At 38.5% G+C, this 15,860-nt stretch overlaps 1 protein-coding gene across 1 annotated transcript in view; it reads left to right on the top strand.

Annotated features, from left to right (window-relative positions):
- Window positions 1-3,906: 3,906 nt before the first annotated feature.
- gfra2b (GDNF family receptor alpha 2b) overlaps window positions 3,907-15,860 on the top strand; it is a gene marked incomplete at its 3' end in the record, with an annotated part of 61,983 nt that continues 50,029 nt past the window's right edge. Inside the window, exons 1-2 of the mRNA XM_081354646.1 lie at window positions 3,907-4,814; window positions 6,501-6,815. Of these exons, the coding sequence (XP_081210772.1) occupies window positions 4,763-4,814; window positions 6,501-6,815 (367 nt within the window). The 5' untranslated portion in view covers window positions 3,907-4,762. The remainder of the gene's footprint in view (window positions 4,815-6,500; window positions 6,816-15,860) is intronic.

The raw sequence follows: 15,860 nt of genomic DNA, 5'->3' as shown, positions 1-15,860 counted from the left end.
GATCCCCCTGCATTATTGAGGCAGAGATGGGACAGGGCTAGGCCAGGGAAGTCAGTCACTGCTGTTCCGCAAGACCCACTCATTCAGACTTGTTAACACTGGGAAAGTGTACGCTGCGGAAGCCACATCCTGCCCATAGGGAGGTAACATGTGGAGTAATTGATGTCATGTATTTATTATTTCTGAATTGGATTTGAATAATTTACTTGTGTAATTGGCATGATACATTTTTACCTGACAAATAAAATGTTATATTTTAATTATTCTGCATTATTCTGAAATCATTATTTCTAGTAGATTAATGTGTAGTCTGGTGTTTCCGCAAATCTCTTTCAGGATAGATCAAACCGAAGGCACTAATGAATGGAGCATGGGGCACATCATTAAGGAGACCCTCCGATTTCTGACTCACTGACTAATCATGTTGCATCTTGCGACTATTAAAAAAATTACACCTTTTGTTATGAGTAAGCAGAGAGCGACCGCTTAAGGGTAAAACAGTTCGCACTGCATCCTCTGACTATATCAGAACTGGCTTTGTTTGTGATCATGAGCGCACATTCGCGACGTGAAGTCTCAAAGCAATACCAGGTCCTTTAATGAATAAATAATTGAAAGTATGGGATAATCAGAATAATCAAAGATCTAAATTAAGTCATAATCAATATTCATTATTATTTTCTAATAAGAAACACAATCTAAATTTGATTATCATTTGAAATTGGAGTCAGATTAAGCGTAGAGCTAAAGTAATATTGAAACTAAATTCTAATAAATAAAGTGAACTTCACTGGAGCGCTGGAAAGACATACACGCATTATACCTTCGCCAACACCATTGGATTCCGTCGTTGGGCCAATGGGTGGTCTTTACAAAGTCTCTATTTTTAAATGATGTAAATTCTATCAAAAACAAATATTCTCTGTTTAAATAATCCGCATGATAGCAACGACGTGTACAGTTTCTACAGCCCATGCTCATTAACTCTAATGTGACCACACCCACGTGCGCAAGAGCAATTGACATGCAAATCGTCCATGTGAAGGAACGCAGACCTGTAATTGCCCCATCACCTCTAAACAAGTATTTTGAGTCTCTTTTGCACTGACAAGAAAAAAAGCGAGCTGGTATCGCCGGCGCGACCGCCGACCCCAGAAGGTTAAGTGGATGAAGCGACCTCAGAAGCTTCTGACTCTATAAGAGGAGGTGACGGGCGAGTTGAGACATGCGAGGGAAGTGTAGCGCAACGGTCGCTGTACTGAGCAGTCCAGGCTTGCTGAGCTGCAGCATCAAGCAAGGTGTACTGCTAGCAACTCGAGGCAATGGATGTTGGCAGGACAAGGCAATGCAGTTGGAGGCTCGCCCAGACTCCCGTTACTGCACGCCCGTTATACGTTGCCCCTCAGCCGGCGTTAGTGGACACTTGTTCTAAAGGCGTCTGGCCCGGAGAAACAAAAGGTCTGATCACAGGCTGAGAGTTTGGCGGCAGGACAGGGTGATTGTCACACGGAGCGGGCCGCTCGGTCACGGCCAACTCGGGACTCGGCCATGAAGCCAGTGCTGAAGCGGTCCTCATATGGAGGAAGCCGATCTATTTGCAGCTGCGTCTGCCATATGCCCCAGGAGCCTCTGAAAAGTTTCAGTGGGACCCTTTCTCACTTCTGTATAACACCGACCGGACACGTTCCTCTTGAGGGACGTGTTGGACCGAGTCCATCTCCATACCGGAAAAACAGATCCTTTAGAAAAGAGATCCAGAGTTGACTTTTTCCCCAGTTGACCTGAAGACCCAACTGGCTATGTAGCACTCGAAGGGTGGGACTTTGTACTGAGACTTCGACCCCTTGAATGCAAGAACACAGGCATGAACTGCGTTGCGGAAGGGTAGAGATCTGAAGTACGCATCCTTCAGGTCGAACGCTGCAGACCAATCTCAGGGACGGAGCATTAGAAAATGTGTTTCTGAGTTTTAAACTTGAACGGAAGCTTGTAAAGGGCCCGACTCAAGAGACTCAGGTCCAAGATTGGCCGTAACTCACCACCATTCTTGAGTACAATGAAGTACGGGCTGTAGAAGCCGGTCTTCAAATCGGCTGGAGGGACCGGCTCAATCGCATCCTTCACCAGTAGGAGTGCGATGACCGCGCACATGACAGACGCACATTCGCTGAACACCGAAGTGTAACAAATAGCGCTGAGCATGGGCAGACGCCGGCCGAACTGAATCGTATAGCCGAGTCTGCTAGTACGGATGAGCCAGCTGGATCAGTTGGGAGCAATTTCTAGGCTTCTATGAACCGGCCCAGGGGGACCAAAGGTACCACAGATGTACCCCGGGTGAGGCAGCGAGGTAGAGGACAAGGACCCGGTTCGGAAGGCCCGAAGGCGGCCTGAAGCGGAGTCTGAGTGTGTGGTGCAACACTTACCTGTCTCTAACGACAGAGAGTGCGTGAGAAAGCGTGACCGGGTCCTCGAACCGCACCCACTGCCGGCTGGCAGAAGTGGCAAAGAGTGGTCCTACAAGAGGTGGCTGATGGGTGCAAGGCTTTACAGGGTTGCACACCGCCAGTCTTTGCTCTTTCTTTGACAATTCAGGTACTGCTGAACTCTGGGGAGCCAGCGGCGGAACGGTAACCAATCTGAAGAGATCGTTCCCCCATCCCTGGGTGGCTTGCCTCAGGGACACTTGGTCTGACACTTGCCACCTGGTTTGGCAGTGCCCGAGACGGGCTGGGCGGCCTGCCTGCGGCCGGCTCCACGCTGAGTCCTGATTGGAGGCTGCTGCGGTGGCCTAGCGGGAGCGGAGGCTGAAGCCCTTTACTGAAAACGTACCAGCGCAACATCAGACGGGTTTTCCCAGATCGCATCACACAAACACACACACACACACACACATATATATATATATACACTGTATATATATTTAACAGAAGTAGAACACATGCAAAACCAAACAATCTTGTTTCTATGGTTTCTTGTTAATTTCATTATCATGCACAGCTATTTATTTATTATTTATTTTGTTAATTGTTTTGTTTGTATTTTTTTCTTTTTCATAATTGTCTGTTCTTGTCAGGTTAACATGGTTGTTCTGATTTTCAAATATAGTTTTTGTTTTGAATCATTGTTAATACAATCTAGCTGATGCGAATATATCCTCCTCATCTCCTCCTCAAGCTATAGCAAACATCACAATATAGAGGTTAGTTGTCACATTAGAAAACTGCCAAATAATTAGTGTATTGTAGCCTACGGTTTGTAGCAACATATTTTTAAACACGTATGAAATAAGATCACTTCTTGACACAGCAAAATGTTATACAAAAATATAATTGTTTTGGTGAAAAATACTTTATAATTATAATATAATAATTAAATATTATTTAATCAACACATTATTACAACCTTTCCTAAAAATGTGATAACTTGCTTTAATCTAAGATGTATAAAGTGATTTTGGTTTTTATTGTCTTTATCCAAAATATGGTGATATTATTTTAATGTTTAACCCATAATATAAAACCACTGCTTGAGAAAACACGTTTTTGTAATCCAACAATTTGCCCCTGTGACAACTAGCCCCTGTCTCCATTACACTGCCACTGAAGTAGGCTACTTTAGCACACATTACACACTAACCAATGGAAATGTAATTCACAGCACATCCCATTCTATATAATAGTGCTCACTTAAAAATGGCAAATTGTCCTCCATTAACAGGTTTAATATAATATATATATATTTTTTCAAATGAAAATTGTAAATGTGAGGGAAGTAAGCTAATCCAATGATGGAGGAGGAGAAAATAAATCCAAACAAGAGTGCCAACAAGTCATATTTGTGTAGTACAAGGTCGTCTCAGACATGACTGTGCTGTGGTGCGTCGATGCCCTTGTGCACTCATCCAGTGCGAAGCGGTCAGATTCATGCGGTGATATGTTTTCATTGCGCCCTCTCTGACGTGAAGCGCGACAGAGCCCCAAGGGTCGGACATGTAACTTCAGTTTCGTGGGAGAAAGCGTTTGCATGCGCCACAGAAAACAGAAGATAAGTTGAACTGGAAGTGCCATTTTCCCTGTTTGTTTTCTTCATTATCACAGACTCGGAAAAACGAAGGCAGTTCTAAAGCCACAGGCACGCTGGTGGACACATAAGGATTTTCTGATGAAAGTCAAGGTTGTCCAGCTTGGAAGATTCATTGCTACTCACAGGAGTCCGGAGAGATTTTTAGTTCACGCAAACAACCAACTTCAGTTTGAACGTGCTTAAAACATGCGTTTGTACGATACAGGAATGACCGGTCATATGACAGACAAAACCGACTTATTTGGCGTTCGAAGTTTTGTCGTTTGCATCATAACATCTATGAAATAAAAGTTTTTAAAGATTATCTAACGGTCGTATATTCAAGTGTTATTCACATTTGGAAACGCGGACTAAAACGCTGTCTCGTGCTACCTTTTCTTCCCAAACTAGAGGAATGCTTCGACGCTCTTGTGGAAAGGATATGTTGAACAGTTTCATCAAATAAACGTCAATTAGTATTTTTTTTTTTTTTACTCTCTTATTTCTCAAAAGCCCCAACAGGAAATATCCAAGTTCTGGAATTGTAAGGTTTAAACTAATTCTGACGCTATTTTAACCAGCGACTGACTGTTGGAAATGAACCTGATGTTTGAAAAGGACGTCCGTTAAATAACCGTTGGATTTGTCTGCGAACATTAACGGAATCTGGGATCGTAATACTTCACGGGTAGTTCGAATGGGATCTATCATGATTTTACTGAATATTCTGAGCGTCCTGTTTTTACTGGGTAAGTACATCTAATTTTTCAAAAATGACACTAGAGACAAAAAGTAATAACCCGAGAGAATGATGAAAACCCACGCAGACAATCATTTATCATATTGAGAGAGAGTGTAATATGGCTTAACTGCCTGAGTAAAGTAGGCATTTGACGGTGTACAGTTTACAGAATGAACTCACTCTTCTTTCATGCTGGAAGTCTTTTATACTTTGATAGTCTCATATAGACTGCAACATAACTCAGTCAGAGGAAAGATCAGGATTAAATGAACAGTGTAATATTAGATACTATGTTTCCCATCCCGATAATGTTGCAATGCAATGCTTATATTACGATGCAGAAACGCGTTTCCCAACTAGCAGTAGATTGCTCGTTAACTTTAGGGCATTGTTACGGGAGCTGTCAGGTCCAAAGGTGCTGAACTAGACCAATGTCAAAACTTAATAACGTGAAAATGCTGTCAAAACCTAAAAAGCTATATTTTTCGAGACGCTGAAACATAAACGATTCTAATTTTATTTAAAGGTTGCGTCGTCTACTACTCGTTTCGAATATAGGCTAACGTTATTCATGTGAGCTTTATAGACATTAAGTTAACAAAAGCTGTGCGAAATAATCGCTTGCTTGTTTATTTATTTATTCAGTTATTTAGACGTTTATTAATTTAGGCTAACACACACACACACACACACACACACACACACACACACACATATATATAGCCTATATATAATTTATTTATTTGGTCCAGGGTTCATATTGGGATCGGGGAGTGGAGTCGGGATACATTAATAAAAAGTACAAAGCCTGAATACTTTTCAATGACTTAAAAAATTAAAATAAATACCAATCCCAAAGTTACGTTTTTACCTATAAAATAAATATATACTTATTATAAATAATATTTATATATTTTAAAACATAAATCGCGTTCGCTTGAGGTAACCATAGCAACAGTACGCTGTTCAAGCACTTTCAGTTTGGATTGGTGGTCTACCAAATAGTACCTTGGAGAAATACAAATAGCCTACATAAATAGGCTATTGTACATAATTTATTAAACATTCATCTCAACTATCTACAACCAAAACAGCAATTAAAAAAAATAGGACCAGAAATACACTTATGCAAAGCTAACCTCAAAAGATTGTGCCCCATCAATTATCATTAGGCTAGTTGTTGATGCTTTAAAGTAAGCCTACATAAAGCTATGGCTAGTTGTCCGACTTGTCATATTACACGTTATAGTACAATACATTACAACTAAATTTAGGCCTAGTGTGTGGGATTCGCAAATGTTGCAAATTATGCATATGTGAATTTGTCTCTTTATAACCTGTAAACGTTTTTAGGTGCTAATTAGATAATGATGCTTTTGGGAGAAAAAAGCACAGAGATTGGCATGTACTGTGTGCGTGCTAAAGGGGAACTGTCCGTGGTGCTGAACACACGGGAAGGAGAGGCGCAGAGAAAACCACTTATATAATAAAATAGGCCTAACTTTTATACACCTAGGATTTTTTACATCTCAATTTTTCAAGTTGTATTGTCATATATTGTACATTTTAAATGTGTTCTACTTAAATATAGACCTTATGTGTCAGATAAACAAGTGTGAAGTCATTAAAAAACAAATACATAAAAAAACTTCTTTCACACCACAGTCTAATAACACCCATGCCCTTCCCACAGATGAGGTGGTAGTTTCCATGGCCAGCCATTCTGCTTTGTCAGGGCTGGGAACTCATGGCTGGAGAGCCCCCATGGACTGCCTGAGGGCCAGTGAGCTGTGCAACCAAAACTCACAGTGCAGCTCACGCTTTCGCATCATGCGCCAGTGCCTGGTAGGTCGTGACAGGACTACCATGCTGGCCAACAGGGAGTGTCAAGCCGCCCTTGAGGTGCTGCAGGACAGCCCCCTGTATGACTGCCGCTGCAAGAGGGGCATGAAGAGGGAGCTACAATGTCTGCAGAGCTACTGGAGTATTCATATGGGTCTCAATGAAGGTACGTTTTTGATCCTAAAGTACTTTTCTATCCCATCCCATATAGAGACAGCTATACGTAAGCCATTTTTGTAGGTTGATTTCTGTGAAAAGTGTTAAAACTGTGTAAAGTTTGTTTAGGCATCCCGATCAGCCCCAAACAATGGATCAACCAATGGAGTGAGTTTGGGGGCGGGAGTATCCCTTTGGTGACCCACTTCGGCTTTAAAGGGACAGCTCACCCAAAAATGAACATTTGATCATCATTTACTCACCCTCATGTCGTTCCAAACAGGGGTATCTTAAACTAAAACTACAACTATTAAAACATTTTTGAATTGAAACAAAGTTGAAATAAAATATAAATATTAGAATACAAACTTTAAGTTGTAAAAAAGACAGTTGAAGCTCTAAAGTTGCTAACTGGAAATAATAATAAACAAAAAGCGAAATAAAATAAAATAAACATTAATATTTAAAAAATGAACAGAAAAAAACTATTAAAATAAAAAAATAAACTAAACTAAAATATTAATAAAATGTATTACAATATATAAACAGTACTGAAATAACACTGCTGTGAAACACAAACAATGATATTTTGAAGAATGTTTTTGTCCATACAATCAAAGTTAATGGGGTCCAAAAGAAAAGTTGGATCCCATTGACTTTCACTGTATGGACATTTTTTCAAAATATCTTCTTTTGTGTTTTTCTTTCACAAAAGAAGTTCATTTTGGGTGAACTGTACCTTTAAGTGACATTGTTTGAAATGTTTAAAATATAGTGTATCGAATTGGTCATGGTAGAACCTGCATTATAGGTGCTGCATTATAGGTGATTTGTTTTTTTATTTGGCGCAAGGGAGAACTGTACCATAGATATAGGATGGCGTCGATGTGCGGATCTGACAATTAGCCAGATTTCACAGCAAGTCAACGCGTACCTGCTCTCTTTACAGTCAGTCCATCACGGAAGCATTCAGACTTCTGAGATGGCAGTTAGCGTTTGCCTTTGGGAGTGTTGAGGAATCATTATAGGATTTAAGCAGTGCAAATCGGCCTGAATTATAACCCATCTGCTTTGGCAGTTGCTGCGGGAGTCACAACAAATAGGGTCCTATTGATGCGAGTAATCAGAGAGCCTTTTAAAGCAACTGCCCCTCTCAAGTCTGGCATTTCAATGAGGCATTGTGGACTGCTGGGCCTGCTTACTGCCTGCTGAGGTAAGGGGAAAAATAAAATAAAAATCACACAGCTTCCTTTCATCAGAAGCTGTGTACAAACAGATTAGGTACTGCAGAAAGTTAATGTCATGCAAATGTGCCACATTCCAACCGTCACATTAGAGGACACAGTGATGCAACAGACATAGATGAATGTGTTGTTCATACAGGGAATTAACAATTTGCAAGAACTTGTTTGGGTGTTCCAGTTTATACGCAATACTTACATAAATGTCCTCTGTTCCCAAACAAACAATTTGTTCTTTGGGAATTTCTCTATTGATGTCGCTCCAACACTTGAAAATGGCCGGACCCAGTTTCGCGTCCTACTTTGGACAACACCAGCCCTCATTATGATGTTTTTTTTTTCTTGCGACTTTGCTCTTCAATCTACTACAGCCATTTCATTGAGCTCTAGAAAAATACAGGTTGCTCTGAATCTGAACCCTGAGGGACCATGCAGCAATGATTGCGCCTTGACAGAACTCTATCAAATCCACCGACGCTACACAATTGGCCCAACGAGCACACGCAATAATCACCCAAACTAAGAGTGGCCCCATCAAAGGTTCATCTCTCTGCCATTCGGTTTGAATGGAATGGATTTTCTGTTTCTTTAGAAACAGGCCTCCATAAAACAAAACACAACAGGTCAAATCTTGGTCACACTGCGTTAGGATGTAGAAAGAAAGAGTAGAAAAGAGGAACAGAAAGCATGGGCACAATATTTACTACCGGTAACATTTTTTTTACTGTTAAATGTTTCTGAAGGAAGTCTCTTACACTCACCAAGGCTGCATTTATTTGATCAAAAATACAGTAAAACAGTAATATTGTGAAATGTTATTACAATTTAAAAGAACCTGTCTTTTAATATACTAAAAAAAATGAATGTGTTCCTGTGATGGCAAAGCTGAATATTCAGCATAGGGCTGGGCGATATGGCTGAAAACTGTATCACGATATAAGTGTTTTATATCGGCCGATATCGATAATTATTGAATTTTTTTATAACATATTTAAAATAAGGACCAGTTCAGGAGACAAATATATTACATTTAAAGATTTTTTATTTTAAACTTAACCTACCTCTGATTATAATCCCATCAGTTATAAAGGCAGAAATGTCAACACGACCATGGAAAACTCAAAAGTCTAAAATCACAATGAACACTTAACAATTATCTCTTAACATTAAGGTGCAAAATTAAAGAATACGTAATAAATGCTTTATAAAGGGGTGGGCGATATGGCAAAAATATAATATTACAACTTCTTTCTATAAATTCTATAAATCTATTTCTTTCTATTTTCTATAAATTATACATTGATACTTATTAAAGCTATTAATAAAGTTATTAGTCAAGAGCAGTGAGTGATTTTCTCTTTACATTTTGTTGTTTTATTAACATTAAAGGGATAGTTCTCCTAAAAATTCTAATTTTCATAATTTACTCTCTCACGTTGTTTTAAACTCGAATAAGTTTCTTTCTTCTGTTGAAAATAAAAGTTATTTGGAAGAATGACCAACAGTTGATGTACCCCAGTGACTTCCATAGTATATTTTTCTCCTATGGAAGTCAATGGGGACCAGCTACTGTTTGGATACCCACATTCTTCAAAATATTAATATTAGAAAATATTAGAAGGCAATTAATACAGGTTTGGAACAACAGTAGAGTGCGTAAATAATGAGATAATTTTTATTTTTTGGGTGAACTATCCCTTTAGGGACAAGCGGCAATGTGTTTACTATTACTACTGTCTCTTTAAGAACTGCGCGCGACGCGTCTATTATACACGCATTTGACATGCAGATTTTCTCTCAATTTTCTCAAGTTTGCTTTCACTTTAGACATATCCGACTAGTTTATGTAAACCTTGTGTGTATATAACAGTATGAGCAAAATAAGACTCGAAAGATTACTTAGTATTCAGGCGCTGGTAGACAGGCTTTTAGTGCATGTGAGCTTCACATGTACACGCTGAGAAACACACGCTAGAACAGCGCATCAGCACGCGAATAACAGAGAAACTGACGACTGTCTTGCATAATCTGCAGATGACATTGGTCTGACTACGGTCAGACTTCAAGTCAGGCGAGCTGACTTTTCCTGTTTTATCTAGTTACTAGAGAGTGAGTGCCTTTGTTCATGCAATCAAACCTGCTTGCTGGTTTCTTCCGACGAAAAAAAAAATAAAAAATTATCGAACGTTTTATCGAACGCATTTTTTATTGATATTGATTACGTGTCTATCGCGATACATATCGTTATCGTTTTATCGCCCAGCCCTAATTCAGCATCACTACTCCAGACTTCAGTCACATGATCCTTCAGAAATCTTGAAACATTTCTTACTATTATCAAGGATCATGTGACACTGAAGGTTAAGGAGGTCGCACACCGGACGCGCAGCTCAGCACCGCGCCGCGCAGCGCCACGTCTTTTAAATTCGAACACATTATTCTCTATGAGAGTACACACACCGGCGGCGCCCTTCGGCGTCTGTCCGCGGCGCCCAGCAACGGCTCAGGACCGTGTTCAAAATCCTGCCGCGCCACAGAGCGCCATTTACATAGTTTTATATTAAATTTACATTTATGTGTCTCAAATCGTAGTTAATGTATATACGGACTTCACCCTGTGCTGCAATATACATTTAGTTTTATATTTATTTACAGAAATCAGAAAATTGTTGATGTTATCGGATTTTCAGGTGAGAGTTGTCCTAGACATGGCACGGCGCGGCGCTGAGCTGCGCGTCCGGTGTGCGACCCGCTTTAGAGTAATGATGGCAGCTGAAAATTCGTTTTTACCATCATAAGAATAAATTGCATTTATAGAATCTATAAAATAGAAAACAGTCATTTTAATTTGTAATAGCATTTAGCAAAATTAGTTTTATTTTATTTATGATTAAATAAATGCAGCCTTGGCGAGAGTAAGAAACTTTCAAAAACATTTAACATTTAGTGTTAAATTTAGTAACATTTAATGTTACATTTAAGGCAGGTGTACACGGTGTGATTTTCGAGCTCGCAGATTATTTTTTTCACTCGGGAGAAATCGCGTGGAAATCGGTGATGCTCGCATGGTCGTGGCTCGCAGAGGAATTACGAGCCGAGCACGTTATGAGCACCTTCCGATAATTAAAAAAAAATAGGGGAGTCGGCCCGATTTTCACCAGCGTATATGCTGTCCCCTATTGCCAAATCATACACAACCACGTCACAGGCTAAATCGATCCTATACCTCAGTGGCAGCAACCATACAGTGTGCGCATACACTCTCTCTCTCTCTCTCTCTCTCTCTCTCTCTCTCTCTCTCTCTCTCTCTCTCTCTCTCTCTTTATGTTGAAAGGAATGGCTACTGTTCTCTGCTTTTCAACAAATCATTTGCACACATTTCTTCCATTTTACTATCTGAAGCTATAGTTGCCTGCAACATTGAAAGCTCCGGTCTCTGTGTTTAGCGTGAAAGCTCACGTGATTGATGCCGGCTCGGGATAAAATTTGTGCACGACAGCCGTGCCGTGTACCAGCTGCTTTGACGCAGTTATCAGATTAACTGACTCGTAACGAGTGCAATATCTCACGACCTCCCGAGTGTCCGAACTCGCACAGTGTACGCCCGCCTTTAGTAAGTTTAATTCTAATCTTTTGACCGTAGTGTTCACTCTTTTAAATAAAGGTACCAAATGCGGGTGTTTTTTCAGCAATGCCATAGAAGACCCATTTTGGTTCCCCAAATAACCTTTCAGTGAACAGTTCTTAAAAGAACCAATTTTTTTCTTAGCGTGAGGAACATTTTAATAATCTGAACAAGTTTTTCCACTATAAAGAACCGTTTGTGGAATGGAAAGGTTCCATGGATGTTAAATGTGGAACCATGGATGCCAATAAAGAATCTTTATTTTCAAGAGCATATACAGGAGCTGAAGTTGCGGCAAGACCGTGAGACGTTTGAGAGTTTGCCAAAAAAAAATCAGGAAGCCAGAGTTCTCCCTCATCGCAGTGCTAAAACGACTCAGCGCTCTGTTGGAGCATAACCCCTTCGCCTCTATCGCTCCCTCTTGCCAAGTCAAAGCCCTCGCAGCGTGGGCAATAGTCAGTCTGATCCATAATACAGACAGGCATGTTATGGCATTCAGAAAATCACCAATAGACACTGCCAACTAGGATGCTTGGGCCGTCTGCTCCAGATTTAGAAACACAGGACTGGTTGTGCTTTGCAATTTACATGAAGCTCTCCGTCTGAACTAAAATCTCCCGTTGACCGGGATTTATGAAACCTGCAGGATTTGTGAGGCCAAACATCAGGTGGAGAGAGCAGAGCCCTTAAACAAGATGGTGTAGCTGAAAACATTGTATTCTAAGCCATGGTGTCATGGTGAGCCTAAAACAATATTTTTTACTTGTTAATGCAGATAACAAACTAAATATTTGCTATTTGGATTTGTTGAAGTACATTTTAGCTGGAGGAACACTAATTAATACATTACATTAATAAAGAAACATTTAAGTGATTATTTCAAAGCGTAATGATTGCTTTGTGCTAATGGAAAGATAATGGCTGTTATAATTAGTCTAAATTATTTGATAATTATGCATATTTACTCTTTTTAATGGGAAAAGCACTGCATTTTTGGTTCTGCACTTTTCAATATAACCTGTAAAAAGAACATACAGTGTGCAGTTGTTTCTGTCTGATAAAAACATTAGCCTACTTCTGCCTAATATATTAATAATAATAATAATAATAATAATAAAAAACAGTTAGAACAGTATATATATATATATATATATCTGTATTTGTATATATATATATATATATATATATATATATATATATATATATATATATATATATCTGTATTTGTATATGTACACCACGTGCATAAAAATACATTACGGTTTTAAGACTTGGGTCAGCGAGATAAAAAAAGAAAGAAGAAATGAATACTTTTATTCAGCAAGGATGCATTTAATTGAAGTAAAGACTTTTCCATTGTAATAAATAAAAATCTATTTCACATAAATGCTGTTCTTTTGAACTTTCCATTCATAAAACAATCCTAAAAACTATTTTCAACATTCATATTATTAATAAGAAATATTTCTTTAACATCAAATCAGCATAGTAGACTGATTTCTGAAGGATCATGTGACACTGAAGTAAATTCAGTTATGCAAGTATAAAAAAGTTACGTATAAAAAACAAATATGTTATTATACAGTGCTAGTCAGAATTATTTACCCCCCTGGTAAATATGATCAAAGATTATACAAAAACCAAGCATCTGCAATGGCCATCCCAGTCCCTGACCTGAACCCTATAGCCTAGAAGATGAGTGGGCTGAACTGAAGAGAAGAAGCACCAACATGGATCTGGGAATCTGAAAGATCTGGAGAGATTCTGTATGGAGGAATGGTCTCTGATCTCTTGTCAGGTGTTTTCCAAACTCATCAGGCATTATAGGAGAAGACTCAGAGCAGTTATCTTGGAAAAAGGAGGTTGCAAAAAGTATTTAATAAAAGGGGGCAAATAATTGTTCCCAATGTGTTTTGGAGAAAAACATTTATTTCATAATGTGATTTCCCCCCCCCCACTTTCAATTCTTTTACTTCAGTGAAAGGTTAGATTTTTGCTTTTTTTTTTTTTTTTTTTTAAATATCAAAAGGATAAACAATGCAGATTTATTTTTTACAGCCATCTTTGATCGTATTTACCAAGGGGGCAAATAATTCTGACCAGCACTGTATATAGATACAATATTTACAACTGTAATAATATTTCACAATATTACTGTTTTTATTGTATTTCTGATCAAATAATAGCATTAGTGAGGATAAGAGAATTCTTACTGACAACGTACCAATCTGTACCTAAATATAAATTGCACTACATCATAGTTTGACATCATAGCTACATCATAATTCCCCCCCCCCCCTCCTCCTCCTCCTCCTCCTCCTCCTCCTCCTCATCTGGCTTCCTTTTTTGACAATTTTAAAAGCAAATTTTTGCTTGCATGCAGTTTGCCCGTTTCTCTGTCATTGAACACTAGGGGCAATTATGTAATTACAGTCAAATATATGGCTTATGACCTCAGCCTGAGCCCATGCTAATTTTTATCATAGCTGTCCATGTTAATTAGTAGATTAAATTAAGAGACTAGACTTTAAATAAAACAACTCAGAATGTCCCCTGGCATAACTAAGTCTGCAAGTACATCTGAAATACAAGACTCAAAATTATACTTAATACAAGCCAATATAAGCACAATAGCAGACTGTTGTGGTTACAATGTATAAATTCTTTTTTGGAAGTATTTAGAAATATTTAGGATGAAAACTTAATCAAATAACTATCTTTTATAGTACAAATAGATTATTATGCAAAGGGTTTCATTCATAACTTTTATAGTTATTTATCTATTTTCAAAATAGTGAGAATATGGACAGCTGTTCTTGTTACATTTGAGCCATTGAATGCCATGCGATGAAACATGCTTTACACTGTTATCACATTTTCAGATCAGAAATACAGCAGTTAATGTGCTAAAACATTAGCTGTTATCATTACACTGACATACAAAAATAATACTGTCCCACGCAGCATTCATAATCCAATCAAATGCCCATTGATATAATCAAGTCCCACCCTACATTTTTTCCTCATTAAATATCCTGTGTCAGATTACTGAAGTAAATGGTTTCCTGTTAACTAAACATCCAGTCCCGCATTCGTTCTATTAGAGTGTCTGCATTCACAAGTACTTCAGCTCATAATTACATTGGTAATCAAAATATTGACATTTTGTCATAATGTCCCAGTAAAGCACTAATTTTTGTAACATTCTCTGTGAATAATGATACATGAGCCACCCCGTTTCAGCAGTCAATGAGTCAACAAATAAATATATATATATATATAAAAAATAGACCATCATTATGATTTTTCCAGCTTTACTTATGCTGATTCTGTAATTACATTCCTTCAGCTTATCAGAAGATTAGTATTAACCAAGCGACGTTTTAGGAGCTAAATTGATTGAAGATAATTAGCAAAGTACGCCAGATAGTCCAGGATTTCATTGCTGTGGAGGTGCAGGTTTTAAACAGCATGCTTAATCAAATATCAGTGTAGTCCACCCTCTCTCAAAGCTTTAATTAAACAAGCATGTTGATATGAGGATGGGAAAAGGGCAGAATTCATTAGCTATTGTGCACCTGACAAAGTGTGAAGCAAAACTGGGCCCTCTGTTGCCAAGTCATTTGGTATTTGAGGATTAATGAATCTGCTTAGACTCCAAAACAGATTTACTTTGTTCCATAGAGGCAATGTATCAGGCAATTGTTCTTTGTTTGCTAATTGCATCCTTTGATTCCCACAAGGCACAACATGGGGGAAACGTAAGCCCTACCCCCTCATGAAAATAAGATAATAACTGTCTCCAGACTCTTTGGAGATATTTTCATAATAAATCTTACCATAACAAACCATTTCTCATCAAGCCAACCTTGAGCATTTTACTTTGCCTTGAATATTCATTTACTCACCCCTGTGCAAAATTAAATAACTTTAAATGGCATTTAGGTCAATTATTTTGACCCTCAATACTTTATAAAACCATAAGACATGATAAAAAGAACATCATAAAAGATTATTGATCAAATTAGAGGAAGGTAATAAATTGGGGGCTTGTCCGGGATTTGGAACCAGCACCCCTCACACCCCAAAGCGAGAATTATACCTCAAGACCAAATTCAATTCAGCCATGCAAAGGGTGACTTCTTTTTACAAATTCATTTTTAAACAAAACTGACATTAAAATGTTTCT

This window comes from Scardinius erythrophthalmus (genome assembly GCF_964197995.2).
Source record: "Scardinius erythrophthalmus genome assembly, chromosome: 23".
In the NCBI taxonomy this organism is placed as follows: Eukaryota; Metazoa; Chordata; class Actinopteri; order Cypriniformes; family Leuciscidae; genus Scardinius; species Scardinius erythrophthalmus.
The sequence above is the reverse complement of the archived record's forward strand: the minus strand, read 5'-3'. Positions and strand labels throughout refer to the sequence as shown.